This window comes from Nothoprocta perdicaria, unplaced genomic scaffold (assembly GCF_003342845.1).
Source record: "Nothoprocta perdicaria isolate Ctin4 unplaced genomic scaffold, notPer1 scaffold_74, whole genome shotgun sequence".
Lineage (NCBI taxonomy): Eukaryota > Metazoa > Chordata > Aves > Tinamiformes > Tinamidae > Nothoprocta > Nothoprocta perdicaria.
In genome coordinates this window covers 1,165,622-1,187,292 of record NW_020456021.1, presented here as the reverse complement: position 1 = coordinate 1,187,292, position 21,671 = coordinate 1,165,622, and the positions used below count along the sequence as shown (strand labels likewise).

General features: G+C 41.2%; 1 protein-coding gene across 2 annotated transcripts in view; it reads right to left on the bottom strand.

Moving 5' to 3' along the window:
• The window catches only part of FAM135A (family with sequence similarity 135 member A), a 59,803-nt gene that overhangs the window by 19,425 nt on the left and 18,707 nt on the right, over positions 1–21,671 (bottom strand). For both annotated transcript variants that reach the window (XM_026051258.1, XM_026051257.1), the window contains 11 exons: positions 16,421–16,500; positions 12,980–13,119; positions 12,793–12,863; positions 12,422–12,595; positions 11,200–11,326; positions 10,751–10,904; positions 8,185–8,262; positions 6,186–6,235; positions 4,680–4,835; positions 549–622; positions 61–215 (listed from right to left, as the gene is read on the bottom strand). In XM_026051258.1, the coding sequence (XP_025907043.1) occupies positions 61–215; positions 549–622; positions 4,680–4,835; positions 6,186–6,235; positions 8,185–8,262; positions 10,751–10,904; positions 11,200–11,326; positions 12,422–12,595; positions 12,793–12,863; positions 12,980–13,119; positions 16,421–16,500 (1,259 nt within the window). The remainder of the gene's footprint in view (positions 1–60; positions 216–548; positions 623–4,679; positions 4,836–6,185; positions 6,236–8,184; positions 8,263–10,750; positions 10,905–11,199; positions 11,327–12,421; positions 12,596–12,792; positions 12,864–12,979; positions 13,120–16,420; positions 16,501–21,671) is intronic.

Below are 21,671 nucleotides of genomic sequence, written 5' to 3'. Positions count from 1 at the left end.
AACCTCCTCCTAATTTTTGCTCACATCTCCAAAGAGAAACCTGCAGTGAGGTTTGCTCACCTTCAGTGATCGAATCTAGATACCGATCTTCAAAGATGATGGGCAAGGAGTTCATATCTCCATCTAGTTCACTACATTCAATGGGCAGCGGGGGAAGGGAACTGCAGAAGGAAGTGTTTTTGATAGCTGCACACATCTGCAGGTGGCTTTGAGCACTGAAAGAAAAGAAGTCGTCCCACATGACAAAAAACAACTGCTTATATTTACATCAGTGGAGCTTAGGAGCACTTTAACTCACTTTAGGAAGTGCTTTTTGCTGATTACTTATTTACATAAGATAGATTTGAATTCCTCTGCCCTAASTTCTTACACAGCTTCATTAAAAAATTTCAAATGCTTATTCAGGTCATTTTCTACTGGATTTGTTACATATGAGTTTCTAGAAGATAATATTTTTACACAGCATGAGCTGTAGAATAAATACTGCTAGATGCTATCTATCTATCTCTCTATACGTGTGTGTATGTACGAGTGGAGAGGCTACTCACTGCAGTTCTTGGTAGGCAAGGGCAGCCTGCCTGGGATGCTCCAGGCAGAAGAAAGCCTCCGCAAACCTGCGCACCTGCAAGAGCCAAGGGAAGTTAGAGCTGATTATCACAGGAATTTCTGAAAAACGTCCMGCATCCCCACGCCACAATGTCATTAACTTGCATTAACTTGCATTACAGTTATTTTTTATAAATGTCCAGTCCAGGAATGGATGGGAGTAGATGCCATGAAAAAGGCTATCAACTGAAAACGGAATCTTAACTTATGCTGCAAACTACATTAAGACTCAATCGACTGCTGAGAACTCAATTATAGAGAAATAAATCAAACAAACAAGGCTCATCTGGAACAGAAACATGCCAAATCTTAAGAGAAATTCAATGGAAGGAAATGAAATTACTGTGTGGTGGACATTTCTGAATATGCCTGAGAATTATCTCTAGAAGCAAAAAAACATTTCAGATATTCTCTAGTCCCGGGACCCCAAGAAGGTTGTGTTTCAAACTGCCCATGAATACTCTCTGGCCCCAAAGTGAACTCTACAGCAATGAAAGTCATTTACTGTGAAGATTTCAGCTGCCATTCACAGAGAGAGCAACAAAACATAAGCTAATTACTAGTGTTGTACTTGGGACTTAACTGCATGTCCAGGGTTAATAAGATTACAAGGTTAATATGGTACCTTACACATGGCGGGGGGGGGATTATTTTTATCTAATATATAATGATGAAATGGGAGTGTGAATTATACTATAATTACCACAAGTAAAAAACGTATAATAACAAAGTATATTGAAAATACAGTATCTAGAAAATTCAAAAGCTGAAGTTTTGCAAGACGGGTTTCATACATTTTAATTAGTACATGACATTAATTTAATCTGAATGTGTTTTTTAATCAGATTTTTAAAGCAACTCATCATTATGATGACTGTCAGCCTAAACAACTTAAAAAAAGTATTTAAAAGATTCCAATCAATTGTGTAACAGGAAATATTTCCTAATTAGGAGATATTTCTGTGATCCGAGACCAAGAATAGCATAAAAGATGTTCTTGAATTTAGCTGCAATCAGTCACTTCATCATGTAAAGTAACTGGAATTATTATGCAGAGAACTTTACACTTCTGCCACTGACTGCCTAGAGAAGAAAAGGCAGGGGCTTTACGGAGAAAATGCTGCTAGGAAAGGTCTCTCCAGACCAGGGGGTCAAAAACAGGAACAGGCTGCCCAGGGAGGCTGTGGAGTCTCCTTCCCTGGAGGTCTTCCCAACCCGCCTGGATGCTGCCCTGTGCTCTGGGTGTCCCTGCTGGAGCAGGGGTTGGACTGGATGATCTCTAGAGGTCCCTTCCAACCTTAAGGATTCTGTGATTCTTCATTTGCTGTCCACACTACTCCTAACTGTTGCAACAATTCCAGTATTTTTGACAAAAATCCGAGCCCGGCTCCAGGGAGCTCTCAGTAGAGCAGCAAAGGTGCGGCGCTAGTGGAAGGCCAGCTCCAGGACTGCTCCAAAGGCCCAGATACATCCATATTACACAGGCTGGGAATGTGTGTGGGGGGGAAAAAAAAGCAATCCTTACATTCTCACTACATTTTAGGAATTATCAAGCTGAAAGGAATGGTTTTGGAATATCATGCCCAGAGCTACCAGGAGATGTCACTATGGAATAAGTACCTTGTATGAGCCAATTTAGCGTGCCAAAGTTCTGTAATATTCCAAATCTCAAACAGTTTTTTCAATAGTTGAAAASTTTATTATTAGGGGGATATTACAGAAGATGGATGTTCTAGTAGGCCTAAAATTTCAGTGCTTTTAATGTAGCAATTAAAATCTGTTATAGCATTCTAGAGAGGAGATGTACTCAAAAGTGCTTGTAAGGTATTTAAAATACCTATTTCATTATATCATAAAAAATAACGTAACATCCTTATTTTCTAACTACACTCCAGAAAAAAAAATGCAGGTGTTTTTTAAGTATCTAAAAGCAATGCACAGGGGCTGCCAGTCATTTGTCCGAGGCTGATGGCAGGTACTTGTAGGGAGTTGCTTTACTACAAACCTCTGAACCAGTCAGATAAATATGCCTAGAAGTGTCTCTTTCTGATAGACTAACATAAGACTTTCCTGTAAAAAGCAAAGACTAAAAGTATTGTAAGGTGAAATGGTAAAACTAAGGGATATTTAGCATCTAGCAGAGAATACAATAGAGAAACTACCTAAAGGTAAATAATGTAGATAAAGTAACTGCAGAATTCAAAAAAAAAAAAAAAAATCACTAGTAGACACTTCTTTTCCAAAAACAAAGATCAACTTTCTCAGTTGTAACAAGGTCACCTTAGAGCCCAGAGATCTTGATTTAGAAATTCAAGTGACTCGGCATCTCAATAGCGAGCCACACTGAGGACCACGAAGACTCTTCAACTCCCATCATCCTTACACTGTGAGCACGGGTTCATAGCCCCAGGAAACAATATTTCTCCACTTTTGACGACAGAACAAATTTGTTTTTAAGTTTAAATTATGGGGATACGGGAGTACTTGGAAAAAAAATGCAGGCATGAAACCAAGTGATAGATTTTTTTAAGGAGAGGGAGGGGCCTTTTGTGTTTTGAAAACTGGAAAGCATCAAGGAAGCACTTTTAATATGCACGATGCCTCAATTCACTCAGGGTCATAAACCACTTTCATTTATATTCCTTAAAACAACTTCAATGAAATACAATTTTTAAGGTATTTGAGAGCTAGAKATTGAATTAAACAGAGCACTTAAGAGAGAGGCACATTCAAGAAACTACGTGCACATCATTACCCAATGTAKCTTGCATTTTGAAAGCAGGACCAGCAAAAAATAAAATATTAAAGCTTGTTCTTTCTTATTAAATATATATTTGTTWAAAAAAAAAAAMCCTTAAYATCTGAATGAAAATGTGGGTTATCAGAAATACTTTCCTCCTTTTAACTTCATCAAGAATTAATTTTAAGGATTCCTGAATTTTTACAGACAGCGTGCAGTAAGTAAGATCACAGATGGATAGTAGAGTGATCACAGGCTAAGAGTGATCACAGCCCAATCCAATAAATAAATCTTTCTGAAAGATTTMATTTGTCCCCCAAATTAAGCAACAAACCCTCATTAACAACATGGTTTAGCGAGTCTTTATGATCAAGACCATGGTCCATTGTGTCCAGAGTCTAGAGGGAAAGGTTATTGATGAGGGTCACAGAAATGCAAGTTAGACCAACAAATCTTTAAGAACTAAAAACCTGAAATAGATTTTAGACTGTAGCACTAGTGTCAGGTATTCTCACTAACTTGATGAAGCAACAAAGTCTCCGCAAACAGCTTTAGAAGAAGAGCTTTCAGATAAGMTCTTAAAGATGACCTTTCTATTATGTGTTGTGATAAATGCATGGGTTGTGATCTCAGACTGTAAAGATGTCAGTTGTGTTTTGGGGGATTTTTTTTGGTTTCTGTTTTAATGAATCTTACTCTCTGAAAACTTTACCATGTTAGGTTTGTTCACATTTTTGATATCAAAAGAGAGGAAAAGTATTCATTAGGAGATGAGAGGACAGCTTTAGCCAATACTTGAAAACAGCTCACTCTGAGAATCAGCACTGTTGTGATTTTGTCTAAGCCTACAAAACTTGCATGAACATGCATATAAAGAAAAAGATCAACTCTGTGTGTGTGTGTGCGCGTGTGTGTAGTTACTCACCACATGTACATATGTTCACATTTCAGATGATTTTTGTTTTTAAAATCCTGCTTAAGAGTCCCTTCAGAGTTTACAAAGAGTTTACAAATGCTATAAATTCTTAAATCGGAAGAAAAATACACTTAATTTTGTAACTTGAGCAGACAGCCTATATGTAGCAGGGAAGTAAAATGAGCAAGCACTAAGCATGCCACCAGAATAAAAACATATTGTTCTAAACAAATACCTCTTGTGCCACAGCCCACACTTTGCCTCTGAACTGCAGTTTTTATTCAGAAGTTCAATGAATTAGTTGCTTTGTATTTTATGTATTATATTCGAAGAATAAGCGCTATTTGCAATCTCAATTTGATACATATTTCCATAACAGCGTGATGTGCTCTTTATAATGCCAGAATCAATACTCACCCTTAATGTGTGATGCTCCTGTGCTAGCAGTGCTGTCACTTCCTCTTGTAAGGTAATGACCTCCAGAAACTGCCCCCAGAGAGCCATTAGAAGGGAGCACAGCTGAGCAAGATTCATATTTATAAGTTCTGCCAGTTCATCAGGATTTTCCATTTTCTGAAATTTGAGGAAAAAAATATTTACACAATTGCAAACCMTAACATGTAGACACAGGAAAATAAAGCAGAAAACAGACACTCAATACAAAATGCCTCAGTCGCAACTTGATGTGATCTTAAAAGTTTATTTTCAAAAAGAGGTATTTCTATTTCAGAACGGTCACAACTGACTRTAACATTTATATAGACCTACACATCCAGATGACACTACCCGGCTATGTCTATACACACTTTAAATGTCCTTGGGGACCAGCATCATACTTAGAACCAAGATCTTCAAAAAAGATCTCAGAACAAGAACTTCTTAGAACCAGATCACACACAGATAAACCCAGTGTGAAGGAAGTTTTTCCCTTCAGCAATGTGCGGCAGCCTGGGRTAGAGCTCTGTGTACATCAGTGGTGGACTACTAGGTTTTTATTTCCTGCCACGTAATTTTTCATCAAGTAATCACAGGCACAAGAAGCATTGGCACAATGGGTTTTAGAGTTTTTAGGGTAAGGATAGAGAAGAGCCAAGTTCAGCAATTTCAAAGAGGAAGTAGCAAGAGGGACAACAAATACTGAGATGCCAACTCAGCAGGAGAGAGCGCAGGTAAGGTGTGGAGGGACGCATGAGGAGAATTGCATAGAAGAATGGAGACAAAGCGAAAACAAAACCAAAAAAACATAGCTTAATAAGCTGAKAGAGGAACTAAGGAAGAAAAATGATCGGAGGTCGTGAAATACCTCACATTTAAATATGGAAAGCCTGTAATGTGTAAATAAGACTGCTAGTGGCCCACAGGGGTAGCAGWGCTGGTGCTGACTCAGCTGCACTAATGGCGCCCTGCGAGGCCGGATGAGGCCGGCTGGCGCGGCCTGCGCCCGGCGCCATCCCCAAGCCCCTCACACGTCCCACCTCGAGASCTTCTCGCTGGTGCACGTGAAGGACAGAGGCTGGGACAGAAAGGCAGGAAAACTAATGCTTTTCCTTGGGGAAAGATGGCAAGCGTGGGTACAGGTCTCTTCCAAGCAGGGTGGCACCCCCGGGGAAACGCTCCTGTACGGCCTGCCGTACACGACCGCCCCATTCTACAACACTGTGGTACCAGAGGATCATAAAAGCAGGAATGCAAACAATGAGCACAGAAAATTCAAAACACGAGTTTACTGCAGGCTGGCATGACAAGATGCCATGTGAGTAGTTAAAATTCTGAAGCTGAGTGACTTCTCTTTGGATGGGAAACTGCTGAAAGAAACATTGGCCAAAAAAACACATAGGCAGCGATGACTGAAACTGAAATCTATTCCCAAGTAAGATATGAAATCAGCATCCTCTAATTTTGTAGATATGAAGAAAAGAGTACCTTTATTTCTTCACACAATTCTGTAAGACGGACTTCTACATCTAAGTTTTCTGGAAAGACGAGAGATGCAAACACATGAAAAATGTATTTCTCACGGTGCACAATCAAAGTAGTTATCTATTCAACAGATATTACACAATTAAATTATATATTATTTATTATTATTATAGAATTTAAACACACATTAAAAAGAAAAGAGACTATCAAATAAAATGGGATGCCATTCTAAATTCAACAATGAATTTGAAATGCTGTACGTTTTAAACTCAAGTTAGATTGTTTTTTATTAATTACTGAGGTAGAAGACAGAACACCATTAACTAAAATTGCTTTTATTTACCCTATTTGTAATCTAAGCTACCAACATCCATAAAAACACAGTTGCTTAGTTGTATGAGGAATTGTATTTTGGTTAAAAACTATTCTTTATGTAATACTGATCTACAGAAAGGATGATTAAGAATAACTTAATCTTCCATATTATGATAGCTTAAACTGGATCACACCCTGGAATGACTTATTTAAAAGAGAGAGAGAGAAAAAAAAGCATTTCTTCATTCACATTGAATGTTTCTCCTTGTCACCCATTCCAATTCTAGTCAAGCAACTCCAATCAGTTAAATGTTAATTTAAGATTATGGTTTCATTTCCTTCTTTACTTGAGGTACGAGTGAATAAACAGCCATTTATAACCCCTAAAACTCTGTTTGTGACAAATATTTATATTCATTTTTSAAATATAGTATTAAGGGAAAAAAACCATAATATTTCTTGAAAACATATACACAAAACTTGTCTCCAATCCCACAATTAAAAATAAATTAAAAAGTGATATGGATAGCAAACATAAATTTATAGAGCAGCAATTGCATTTTCACTCAATTTACCTTTGAATGATACCACCTAGGCATAGTGGCTATGTATTGATTTTCAAATAATTGCATCTATTGCACTTATTGCCATTATACTTAACATCAAACAAAAAGTTCTGAGAAAACATACAACTTGCAGAAATGCACAAAGTGCCCAGAAACAAGATTAGAAATGTTTCTGAAAGATACTGCCTAAATCTGTTCACTAACTCATGCTTGAAGATTATTCTGAAAAATCTAATTTTGTCATTATTGAAAATATTAAATGGCTTATTTACCAGAGCCAGTATTGAATATTTATCTTCAATGTCAAACTGCAGTTGGTGATAAGTTCTGAACAACAGTTAGAACTCTGAGGTCTAAAATCATTATGGAAAACCCCAAACTACAATATTCTTAATAAAAAATGACATAATACAGATCCTACAGGGCAAAAGGTGAAAGGAAATTTAATAGTAACATTCTATAGCAGCAGTGTTTAGCCAGCAAACACGTGATGCAATTCTGCTGGCTTCATTTCTTTAACCAAAAAGAAGATGCAGCGATATATGATCATGCTTGTCACCAACTATGGCTCTGAACTAACAGCTTTTTTCTTTCCCATCATAAACTGTGAAGTGATGAGCAACATCATTTGGCCAATATCAGGGTAGCAGGGACACTCTTCCAAGGGAGAGCTGTCTTTTTAGACCCAGACAGCTGCAACTTAAGCCTTGAGAAAGTCTTGTGCAGTGTTTGGGGGAAGCCTGAGGGAACCTGAAAGATTTTGCAGGGAAGAAAGCCTTCTGCATGGAAGAAAGTTAAGTCTGCAATAAGCAACCTGTAATTACCTTTTTTAGCTGGTTATTTCAATGGTGACAGCTGACTAAACTTTTCAATCATTTCTGTTTATTAAAACAGGACCACAAAAATAAAACAACACCGAACCAAGAAAGCAGCAATAATTTCTCATTTCACCATCTATATTCAGCACAGGTCTAAGTAGCTCAACTCCACAAACTTCAGAGTTCAACATACTTTCACTGTGCCTGAATACAGAGGCTTTTTTTCTTCCTGTTTACACATAAAAATGGTTTATATCATTAAGAAAGATCTGAGGGGTTATATCACCTGCTTTGTAAACATACCTAGGTAGGCGTCTCTCTGGGCTCGTGGATATTTTCTTCTGAGGAGGCGTTCATAAAGGACCTGCATGCTGGCCTTGGCTAGTTACAGGGATTGCATACACATGACTAGTTACTAACCTCCTTTTTCCATCTGTGATTTATTATTTGCCTTAAAGTTAGTAGAAAGAAAAGCTTATTGCTAGCCTAGCAATTAGTGCAGTTAAATCAGTACAGTAAAGCACAGATTTTGAGGGTAGTTTCTCGATTAGGTTTTATTCATGATGTACATTATGCCCACTTGTTTTCCTGTTTATTTCCTGAGGCCAGTAATAGCTAAGTGTTAAGGTTACTAAGGAGTTCTTTGCGCATGCTGCTGCAAAGTCACTGTGCTTTCTCAAAAAGATAAGGTAGTTGAAACTGAGTTGGAATGTACATCATAAAATTGGGCAAACAGAAGAAACAAAATCACAAAAAAGTGATGATTCTGAGACTGAAACAGGACTTGAGATTCCTTTCCCCAAAATCCATCTAAATTTCATGTGTAAAACTGCTCAAAAGAAATAATTCATTTATTTCAAAAATTAAATATAAGGGACAACAGTTGCACATACTTTGTAAAGTCCAGAGTGCTTCATTTTTTTGGTATAAATTACAGAAACATGTTTTTTTCATTGCTGATGGATTTTAAAGGAAGTACTGAAAGCAATTAGTTATTTGTTATGAGCAAAAGGTGAGCAAAAATAGCTTAATTAATATTTTTAGTTCCTTTTGTTATATCAGTTGTTCCAGTCAACATGCATACATCATAACTGCAATAAATTTCAAAAGATTCATAAATAAGAAAATAAGTTACAGCAGAAATTGAAAAGATTTTGAAAAAAATAGGAAACAAACTGTCAGCAAAATATGCACAGTGTATGTCAAATGTAATTACAAATATTCACATGCCTCAATGTATTGTTTAAACTTGCATTTCCTCAAGGTAAGCTAAAGGACTCGCAGAAATCACTAACAGTTTGACTCAAGTTCCACTGAGGCTTATGAAAATCTTTTGACTTCAGTGAGGCTTGAGGGGTACCACCCAGCTACGAAATGCAATTACTTGCATCTTTTTGTTATATATATTTTGTAAGAATGTTTTACAAAATGTAAACTCCTATCTGAAACATTTAAATTGCTGGATTTAGTTGCAGCCTGCACTTACAATGGCTTTAAAACCAAGAGATACTATTCGGCAAAAAGTGCATTTCGTCATTAAAAGGAAGACTAAGAGTTGAATCATCCACATAACAGGCCATTCCCCCCTCCTCCACATTGAAATTAAAATAACTGAGAAAAAATATTCTTTGCACCATAACCATTCTTTGCTGCTATAAAGAAAAAGCCTCAGTTTCTACATTAATTGTACGTGCAATTTATGTGGAAATTTTTAGCATCCTTCCTCCAGTAATCCCACTCCTAAAATGCCTTTTCATTTTTGAATGTGTGTGTGAAACATCCTAWGTTTTGATCGGTAACTGGCTGCCATGTCACACATCTCCATTCTCCTGTCTTATAAACTAGTGTTTAATTTTGATGTTGTTGAAATTACACAAACTACATACATTGCATCATATCATAATCTATACCTGCTGTCTACAGTCAGTGTAAATTCTGAAAGACCTGCCTCGTCTCTGGATTTAAATAAAACTTCACAATATACACAGAGAAGGTGTTTGTTGGGAAACAAGTCCAGCTSGTCCTTTCTGAGGCCAATGCAGTGTCCGTTTAATTTATACTACTCTCCTCATTCTGCAAGCTCAAAGTAGACTCTCTAACACACCAGCATTCTATAGAAATGCATTTCATGGAGTATTTTCACAACTATTTTTATCAAGTACGGTTCATTCAAGTTACTTCAAGTTACTAGGAACCTCCACAGCCATAGAATTTATAACTTAGGTTTCTTTCTATGAAGCTGATCTGTAAGAGTTTAATTTTAACTTTATTAAAGAAATAGCTGCTCTGAAAGTGTATTTTAACTCCTCAGTTTTATAGGAACAGTTTGTCTGTATTCAGATTGCTTTTCCTAATTCCCAGGTAATTAAGCCATTGGTCTACTGGTCAGTTCAAGGGTTAAACTGCAGACTAAATCAGCAGCATTTTTTTCTTGTAGGTCTTCAGGTAAGTTTCCAATGTAATATTCTTCACAAATCCAAGCTTTCATTTTTAAATGATTACAAGTTGCTTCCTCGCAACTTACAATCATGCTTTACATAAAAAAACTTACAGCATGCTTTTCTAGACTCTTTCTCCAAAATTCTCACCACTAAAAACCATTACTTGAAAAACAGGCCAAATCTTAAAACAAAGACCTAGAAGAAAAAAATATTTGTATAAATTCAGACTGTTATCTTATTATTTCATTAGTGGAGCGATGCTTTGTTTTCTTCCTCCCCATTATGAGTTATTAAGCTCCAGATCAATTTAAGCAAACAAATTGCAGGTATACAAGATGTACAAAATTAACACTACTTCAGCCTAGAAGAGGGGACATTTGTAATAAGCACTGAAAGGAAAGCAATGCATTTTATTATATTCAACGTACCCAGTTCAATTCGGTGAGAAGAGGGGAGTTCCTTTGTTATCATAATAAAATAGCTATGCAACCCTTTGAATGCAAGCAGCAAACTGGCACAAAGTGTGTAGTGGAAATTATAGGCATGATTGAGGAAAGACTCTGAAACCACAAAACTGCAACCCTAAAGAAACAAACAAGCACATATTAATTTCATCCCGTAAGTGGAGCATTTACAGAATAAAGTGGACTTTTCAGTGGATTGCAGTAGATCAGAAAACAGGTCAARCACTAAATATTTTAAGTGCTCTATCTACATGATCCTGAAATGTAACATAACCTTTTGGAACAATTTCTCTTTTGAAAAGTGCAAAGTACCTCCAAATTTCAATCCGAATCAGACAGTATTTCTGTAAAAAYGTAAAAATCCATGCCACCCCATACAATATAAATAATATGTTTAACTGATAAATGCTTACATCTGCTGATAACTGCTTTGTGTAGTTATTGCCAAAGACCACACTTTCAAGGGAAGGAATCACAGAGTCCCTGTTCTGTGCTGGTGCGTTCCTGTTCAACCATGTGTTCTTCACGGGGCGAGGAAAGCTGCAAGAGATACCCACATTTTCAGAAATACAAATGAACTGCACTACTCTAACATCCTATTTATCACAAATCTGTCTTAGCTACAAAAATTCTCAGCATTTCTTTGAAAAAACATGCCAAAACACCACTCCTCAATAACATACTGTAAGTGCCCAGGCTGTTGGTACTGCCCTTTTAAAGGAGGACTTGTGAAGTAGCTCTCTTCAAGGAGCATCTCCAGCAAGCTGCAGCAGTTTAGGAATTTACCACCCTCTTTTGCTGCCATCTCTTACCACAAAAGCCAGCAGAATCTATGCCAGGGAACTGTCAGGCTCTCCCTTATTCTTTTTAATGCAGAATTCAAATAATTTAAACAATATTCCTGAAAGTTTAAGCCAAACAGCCGCATTTTTAATTACAACAGGTTAAGAAGCACTCATCTTCTGCCAACTTTGCTGCAAGGTTTATTAGGTTGTAAAGGAGACCGAGCAGCAAAAAACCCTTGGAGGGCTGAGTCACACAAACTGTGGCTGCTGATTGAGTAACTGAGACCTCAGCTACTCAAAGAGAAGGCCCATCCAAAAATCCCAWTCTGGATCCTTAATGTTCAGTCCTGACTGAGAATTAGTTACAAAATTGTTTTTCACTTTCTTTCCATGAAACAAGGCGATAAATAAATGCAGAGGAAAACCTTGAATTTCACCACAGTGTTTTTGACAATTCACATTTTATAAACATGATGCTGCTGCTTTAAGTGCATCATTTTACAGAATTACAGTGGTAACGGAGAGTTAAGAAATAAAGAGCTATTCCTGCCACTAACAGAGTCAAGAGTTGATCTTCCCAATTAGAAATATGTATAAATAGCTTCCTCATTTCTCTGGTTTTAGGTATTAGCTCTACTTCGTATTATCTACTCCTRTTTCTAAGAGAAACAAAATTTGTTCGAGGTATCTTTTAAGACAAGAGGTGTCTGCTACTCCTAACCCTCAAATTCCCGAGTTGTCATAAAGAAAACTACATTGTATATAGACTTAATGTCTTTCAAATATTTTATTTTCACAGCACTTCCAATGGGCACCCAAATACTTTATTGGCCTTTTATTAATAGATTACCTTATCAATGGCTGATGCAGAGCAACCAAAGAAGCATGGACTATGACAGATATGACCGAAAGGTGGAAGTAGTCAAACATAACGTTGACATAATGATGAAGGCCCCGATGCAAGTTAAAGTGCAGCTTTAAAGTTCGGCTACTGATTGGCTGTAGTGTGCTCAGGTCATCGGGTCTAAAAATAAATAAAAACACACAGAATTAGAGCAACTGGCTTTAAAGTAGGTAAGCAAAAAAATACAAGAGCAATACACAAAATAGATTATTAGTAACTGTTGCAGCTATCARTTCAGCACTGGCATATACTTTGGAATGTTAATTTACAACCTGTCAACATTTTGCTTTAACAAAACCTTCCAGATTTACACTTACGAATAGTCTGTATCTGTGAAGTGTAGATCTAATGTTAGCAGAAAATTCATTTCATTAAGAGATTCTTCAATCTAAAAAGAAATTGTAGAATCATGAAAACTTTTCAGGTCTTATACTTAAGAGTAATCTAAACTATAAGTAACAGCAATTTAAGTATCTGGATATAGTAAATTGAACGGCAGATTACCTTCCTCTCATCTAACAGCATTTTTACTTTGAAAATCATCACATCATTTACAGAAACTTCCTCATTTTTGTAAAGAATCTGAAATGTTTTACTGCAAACTACATTGTCATGGACTGAAGCGGGAAAGGCAAGATCTGCACCTGAAAAGAGAGAAACAAGTGTTAATAAAAACTGGTCTAGAATCTGGAAATGTTGGGGCAGCTGATAAGTGAACTTTTCATTCCTGAAAGTTTCATCTCCACTATCAGAACTTAAAGCCAACAATGAAAACTGGAGATCAGAGAAATGCTTTTGTTTCTAAGAAATACGGTATCAGTATTTTGGAATGTAATTTACTTTCAATACAGTTTCCAGACTGAGTATTTTTTGCTTGGTTCTGAGCTGGAATAAATCCTTCCTGGCACCAAAAGTTCTGATAAAAAGTATAAAGTTTGTTTTCTTTCATTCAATATTATTGTTTTAAATTTTTTAAGCACATTGATAACTAGGAATGACTTGCAGATGAGAAAGAAAGGTTAAATGTCACGCATGAACAGTCTGAGGTACTCCAATACGCAGGTGGTTCCTTTCTCTCTGCCTTCCCTCCTTCTCCACCTACCTTCCTTCCCTCCTTCCACACTTTTATATACTATTCTGGCCACATCAGTTCCAAATACCCTTATGTTTCTTGTTCAATACTGCACTTTTGCTGATAAGAAAGAATTCACAACAGTTGTGATGAATGCTTGATGAATGTTTGGGGGAAAAAAAAAGTTTAGTGGGAATGAGCAAGCCATCTTAACAGATGACTTCATAAGAATTCACAGAAGGAAAAAAAAATCCACCTGTAGAGTTCGTGCTTCACAGCTTTGGGGTCTACAAGGCTGATACTCCCACCCTGTAACCTTCATAAAATCGGATTTCAGCCTCCCTTCAGACACTAGACACAAGTGCAGACGAGGAGACTGCAGGGGCTGGGCCCCCAAAGGGAGCTCTCCCGCTTAAGGCACCTTGATTCCGCAGCAGGAATCCCCCAGGCACGACACAGGGCAAGGGCGGCCAGGACACGGCCCCGACCACACGCACCCTGATGTAAGCGCAGGGCGCCAGCCAAGGGCAGAGCCCCAGGTCTGATGAGAAAAGGGGCGATGGAAACACGTGGCCGAGAAAAGGGGCGCTGGCAACACGTGGCCGCGGTGGCAGGGCCTGCGCGCCGCTCCCGGCCCCACTCGCTCCAGCCAGCGGAGAAGCCTCTCACTGCTCCCACAGGAGAAGCTGTTCCCCACAGGAGAGCCCCTTGGAGGCAAACCCACAGCTCTGTGGCCATGTGGGGAGTGAATGGCCCCAACCATGAGACCCGCAGGGAAGCTCGTCCTGGCTCCCACACTGCTCTAGTGAAATAGGGAAACGGGAAGGSAAGAAAAAGGGCTTGGAGAGAGACGTGGGCCCTGAGGAAGTTGGGAAGGGCTGACAAGCAGTGGAAGGAGAAGCAATGCAGCAGGAAGAAGGGAAATGCTGAGGTACATTTACCTTGGGGTGAGCAGGAAAGAGGCTCAGGAGAGCGGGGCGCTTGCTGGGGAGAGCGAGGAACCGTCAGGAAGACAGGGAGCAGGATGAGAAAACCAYGATGTTGTCAAAGGGAGCAGACCCGAGGAAAGCCCCAGGTATGAGGACGATGGAAGAACAGAGCCCAGCGGCTCAGAAGACCCTCCTGGTGCCACGTGACACCGGCCCCAGCGAGAGCTGCGGCTCCGGCCCAGCTGCATCTGCTCCACCAGGGACGGACACCAGGCACCCTCGGAGGGTGGCCTGGACCCGCAGCATGAGTCCACAGCCCGGGACAGGGCCTCTTCTTTCCAAAATAATGGCCAGTGACTGACACGAGCTGTTTGATCACCTTGAATGTAAGGCTGTGAGCTAGATCTACCGCTTCCAATCCTGCTAAATTAAGGACACATCTGAAGCAGATGGAAGAGGGGTCCTCCGTGAGACAAAGTACAACCACGTCCACAAGAAGGACAAATGAATACCATCCTTACCACATATACAAAAATCCATCTTTACCACACACACACAAATCTAAACTCCTACCAAAACAGAAGCAATTCCACCCACTCCTCGGCTGACCCCACATTCCTGCTCTCCACATGGTCGTGCTGCTGTGGCACAGACACTACTAGCAGCTACGCGGTGAACCAGATGCAGACACTGATCTCAAAAAGCATCCCAGCTTTTCYTCCCGACTTTTCTTGGTTTGTTTTGTTTGTTAAGCCTGTTTATCAGCTGGCTGAGCTCCTCGGTAGGGTTTGCTGGCGAGAGCCGGGCGCAGAGCAGCAGGAAACAGCCTCAGGGAGACAAAGGCTGCTGCTTTTTTCACACTGTTGGTTTAAGCTCATGTCAAACTGCAGACGTAAYGTAGCTCATGCCTAGTAAAAAGAGATTAAAGGGCTAGAATATATGTCACAAAACCCATTATGCTTTCTGAAAAATAACTGAAGGCAGGTCTATAAGACACTGTGAAAAAAAAATTAGAGTTAATAAAAATATAATTTAAGTAACACTATTAAAAAGTATCAGTTTAGTAAAGTTAAATTCCAGTAAACCACAGTACAATTATGACTTAAAAAAAAAGTTCCTTTGTTCATAAAAAAAAAAAAATTACTTCACACATACCCAGGAACCATTCAAGAAGCTTYAGCACCTTTACTGGTGATTCTGCACAATAATTCAGGTCTCAATAATCTTATATCACATTTTCTAAGTCTGTACCAAGATTTTCTTCCTGGCAATTCCAAAAATTTCTTTTTTTTTCAGAATTAGGAAAGCATTAACATACGTTTTTCTGGGTTTAATGTGCCCAGGGCACAAAACTGAGTACCATGTTTAAAACTAAAAGAATGGTTGGGGGAAGTGGCTCTGGGCAGATATTTCTGTTCAGGAGCTTAAACCAGGTTTTAACGYTGCTCCTGGACAGCAAGGCCCAGGGGCAGAGGCAGGAAGGACTGAACCTCTTCAGAGCCTTTCTTTGCAAAGAAACAAGCTCAGCAACCTGCAGCAAAGGCTGAAGCAGCTGAAGTTCTTCTTTCCTCTGAGGATACCTGCTTAAATGACACCTACCCAGTCTTCAGCCATTTTTGTCCATAACAAGAGAAAATTAAGGAGATCAGCGGAAAAAAACAGAAGACACTAATATGAAGGAATCACCGTGTTGTGTTACCAGTAATGGGAATCAACAGAGGAAATACTGTAACACAAGTTCTGTAATTAACTTAAGTCTCATTGCTAAGAACAAACAAGCTATTTTTTCAGTAGGCCAGCATGGAGTTGTATTTTAATTGTGTTAATAAAAAGATATAGAATTAAAATTCTTATATTAGCTATAAAAACATAAGAGAAAAAGAACAGTCCCTTAATCAGCAAGGGGAGATAACGAAGCCATTGGCTAAAAGCTCTTGCACTTACCAGGTGCGTGTAACAAGCTAGCTTCCAATTTGTGGGGAATTCTTGGTGGGATTTTCATAGATGCACGAATCTGGTAAAAACTAAAGCAAAAGACAGTCATTGGCAACACGCTCAGCTCAGCGCCCTCACATACCCACACAGACACAGGCAGGGGCAAAGGCAGAGCTATGAAATCCCCAGACTGTCTCCTCTATTGATTCTGGTGGAACTCTTTACACGACCCCGGAGTCTATAAAAATGCACTAGATGATCTGTTGTCCCCGTGATACCCCGCTCCAGATAACTCACTGTAATTCATTTTCAGAGGTAGCTTAGGGAAAGAACAACAACACTCAGACGCAGGGAATGGGAGGTCCCAAGCTCAGACTGAAGCGCCCTTAAGGGCCCTTATTTCACATCCCACTCGCAGCCCYGTGGCTCTTTCCATTACCCAAACGACCCAAATCCAAAGCATCCTCCTCTGTTGTTTTGCTTTTCAATTCAACTAAGGCCGTAGCACCAGGACTTCAGCACCAAGGTGTGCAAAATGGTGTGCTAGCCTTACAATCAAGAAATAAAAATAATTAGATTCTTAATTAAACCCTTTTGCAAAATCAGAAGCCACTTCAGCTTGGTCAAAATAATGCACAAGAGAATGCTGTATAACAGAAGATATTTAATAAACTAACAATGTGGTTAGTGCTAAGATGCGACAGCAAAATGATTCCTACCTTTTTTAAAAACAACTATAATTATTGGTTTACTATAGGTTCGATTTTATTTCTTTAATTAAGAAACCCATGGATGAAACAAGATTCCAAAATCATTTAGCGATTCAGAAACAGTCAAGGTGGCACTGGAGAAAGAAACAGAATCCTAAYGTTGTGTCCCATTCTAGAGGAGCATAAGGAATTGAGAAGATCCCGAGCGCCCTCCCAACACTCATCCCGGAGGACAAGACCTGTCCCACTCCATGTATTTTTCTCTGGTTCAGACTTAACAAGCACGACTCAACCACTCACTCCAGCTGTACCAAGACACAGAATCACAGGATGGTTGGGGTTGGAAGGGACCTCTAGAGATCATCCAGTCCAACCCCCTGCTCCAGCAGGGACACCCAGAGCACAGGGCGGCATCCAGGCRGGTTTGGGAGATCTCCAGRGAAGGAGACTGCACAACCTCCCTGGGCACACGCTACATTCAAACACAAAACAGGAGGTACTTCCCACCGCCCCGCGTTCCCCACGTCATTAATTTCCGGACCGACACTCAGCACTCCCAGCACCGGGGACGCCTCCACAGCAAACGGCTCTTCCCATAACCCGAGAGACGCSAACGTGCCCGCGGAGCGGAACTGCTGCTACCCCAGGTGCCTCGGAAAGGACGGAGCGCCACTGCCGGCGGGATGACAGGCAACTTGGGGGCCACATATAACCCCCTGGAAGAGCATGTATCTGCTCCTACAAAGGCCCGTGAACTGTACAGGGAGGGCTAACCTTAAACTGCTACCCTCCAGCACTCAGAAACAGGCAGACAGGGGCTCTTCTCAGAAACTGTGCAGAACTGCCAAACCCCGGCCTTCAAACCCTAACTCAGTCCGTCCGTCCRTCCGTCCGTCCTTCGCAGCTGCATTTCTCCCAGCAGAATATTGCCTTGTAATTTAAGTTCTTTTTGTTAAAAACAAATACAGAATGAAAACAAAACAACCTTTTAAGAACTCTGTAAAATATATTTTCTCAATATTCCAGAGAAATGCAAGATATTTCACTTTGTTTCATCCTAGCCTTCTACCCCATCAGGTCCCTGCRGCAGACTCACAAGCATCCACAATCTGCATCATTCTTGGCTGATATTTAGAAACATCTGACGGTTCCACAGAACGTCTGGATGGAAGATAAATAGAACTAAGACTTAACAAATTAATCAAATGTGGACAGGTTGACGAATGAAGAACTTAACAAGGACAGATTCAAGGTAAATGCAGAGTAAAACCTGGACACTGAGCAGAGAGCTGCTGCAATGTGACATTCCTATTACTTAATGCAATTAGACTAGTTCTCCGTAATGACTCTATTAAGTGTCCGTTTACAAGCCAGGCCTTCAAGGAATCAAGAATCAACAGCCCTGTTGATATTCAAGTCCATGCTACCTACGCTTAGAACGTAAAGGGAGAAAGCAAAAGACTGCTCAAACCTCCTAACTTTTCCTATTACCTCATTCTAGCAGTCCATTAAAAGCAGAATATTCTACCCCGTACACAACTGTCTGCCAGACGCCTTTTAATTTGGGTTAATGTGGAGATGAAGGTGTATTGTTTGCTTGTTTGACACGTCACTTGGATATGCAGCGTGGATTTGTGCTTAAAGCAGTTTATAACGTAAAATATTTACCTGTTATTCTGAGTATCAAAATCCTGTAGCGGTTCAGCCCAGGGCAAATATAGAAACATTAAATTAAAATCCTAGGTCCAGCTCTTTGAAATAATTATTTAATTGTATCAAACTATTGAAATAAAAACACCCACACAGTTTTTACCCAAATTGTCCACCACTGTTCATCTTCAAATACCATCTGCAAACGAAGAGCTAGAGGTTGCTGTGTGGAACACCAAGCCCCTGGTAATTCAKCAGGATGCATTTTGATCTCCTGGGAAGACACGGCCAGAGCGCAGCATTTCTGAAGCTGCTGCTAGAAGCAGCTCTAACRGAGCAGAACCTGCGGGGCGGGCAGCGCCGGGGCTCCCAGCCCTGGGAAGCRAGGCCCAGGTCCGGGATGAGGGAGGCCCCAGCACCGTCTGGCCGCGGGGAAGCGACACGAGCGGCAGGTTCCGGCTGCCTTGGGCTGCTCCCGCTCGGGCAGGAGCCTCCGACAGGCGCCTGCCCCCCTGAGCACCCACAAACAGGCAGCACCTCCTTACAGAACTGGCTCTTTGTTCCCTGGATAAGAACACCAAGTGGAAAACACAGCAAGCAAATACGGGAGCCAGCAGAAGTCTCAGATTATAGACTCCTTTCAAGGTAACTAGATCGTCTTTTGTACCAAGGCTTTCAGGCCACGTGTGACTTGGCAGAGGTGCTCTCAGCCTGCAGGAACGAGGCAGGTGCTTGTTTTCTCTCTGCGGATTTTCCTTCCCTTCCTGGGAGTCTTTTCCGTTATGCCCTGAGCCAGGCTTCTGCCGGATCTGTGAGCAGAGATGTGTCCAAGGCCTTCCAAAAGCCTCACCTTCACGCTGGAGGAGGTGCCCGATTCTCAAGCTCTTTACCATAAGCTCACAGACCTCACTGCATGAGGCTCCATGAAGCTTCTCTGTGTTTTCCTGGTGCAGAACAGAGGGATCTCTGGTGAACAGCGTGTCCAGCCCTGGGCCATGCACGTGGGCATGAGGAGAACGAAGCACTGGGAAGGTTGCCCAGAGAGGCTGTGGAATCTCCATGCTTGGAGACTTTGAAGATCTGAGAGGGCAGGACTATAAGTAGCACGGTCTGAACTTGGTGCTAACCCTGCTTCTTTAAGCACAAGGGTGGACTGTGTGAYCTAGCAGCACAGCTTCCAACCTGAGCCAGCCTCCGATCCCCCGAGGTCCCCATAAAACAGGGTACAGCAGCTTCCACCGTGGTGACAGAAGGGTGTCAAAGCAAGAATTGCATGGGATTGGGAGATGAGGTCCAGAGTAACTTGGAGAGACTTGTGTGACTACAACAAATTCCAGTTACTGGCCTTCCTGAATTGCAGTACCTTGCTGCTTGGGCAAGACGCTTCTCACCTGCCCACGAGTGCCTGCCTCCCTGAAGGGCAGCCTCTTCCAAGCCCCGTAAACATCCAGCGTGGCGGGCTCAGGGAGACGCGAATACGAGGCGGTGCCGGAGCGCGCACGAGGCCACGGCCTGCCCCACATATCCCAGCGGCTGCCCCACATATCCCAGCGGCTGCCCCACATATCCCAGCGGCGGCTCCAGCTCCTCATCCTCGGCTCCCCTGCGCCGCCCACGGCTTCGTCCTCGCGTCCCCAAAGCCACAGGGGCGGCTTTGCGGTGGCTCCGCAATGCGAACGCTGCCTTGAAGATCTGCGCTGCTTTCTGCGGCGCCGCGCACAAGCCAGGCTGAAGCATTAGTGAAGAGCTCATAAATGGGAAGGGCTTTTGTGCCAATCCCAGGCTACCCTGCCTTGTCTCAGCAAAGAAATGTGTCACTTGCTGATGTCCGTACCTCTCACTTGGCCACGAACAAAGGAATCACGTGCAAATCCACAGCTCTGCTATTAAAAGGCTCAAGGAGTTTTGAGTCTCTCTGAAAAGTGCTTGTTGGAATGACTGCCCTCCCAGTGGGAAACGCTGACTCTRCTCTCTAGGAAGCAGAGAGGACTTGGGACTTGTGCTCTCCAGTCTGCAGGAAAGGGGGCTTTTCCAAATGCTGCTGCATTTGGAGCTGCTTTGAAACCTGAAAGATTCAAATACTGATACGAGCCACAAAACACTGCCCCGCCTGGGCATCCTGACGGATTTCTTTTTGTCACTGGGCTCATAATTTGGACAGCTGTTTTTCATCATGTTTGTTGAAAAGCATGACTTACAACCTAAGCAACAAGTGTGCTTGTCAGTAAGTGGAATATGCCTTGCTACCAACAGAAAAGGGACCCGTGGGAGGAAAATGGTTCTCTCACTCCTCATTGCTCGCACATTGGGACCATGTGTGTAAATGCAGTGTGTGCAGAAGGACAGACATTCCTAACAACTCCTCATGTGCTGCTTTTTTTTAAGGAAAGCATTTCTACAGAGAAAGCTACATGACCATTTACCTGAAAAGCAATCAACTAAAGTACATTCCAAGGGAAATAATGCAGATCCTATTCAAGCTTCATAATACRGTGCATTTTTGAGATGAATCGCTTGCAGTTCCTCACTCCAAGCAGGCAGCAGGCTGCAACCTGCTGTACCCCTGAATCCCAACACAGAGAGAATCCCAACACACCGGGAATCCCARCTCCGCGAGCACCTTGGCCCCTCATCAACCACCCCGCCAAGCCGGGGAGCCCATGGGAAAGCCGGGGAGCCCCYGGGCTTTACGGAGCGCCAGGGGCGGCAGGACGGCAGCAGGAGCCCTCTCCTCCCCTCAGGACAAGCTTAAGCGAATCATATATATTTGAAAGTAAGTTTGCTTAAAACAAAAAAGCCTTTTAAAAGCACRTCCCATACCTATGGTACAGGCTGCTTCTGAAATCTGAAGATACAGATAAATAAGATAGTTATTAGATCCTAAGTTTGATGAGAAGCCT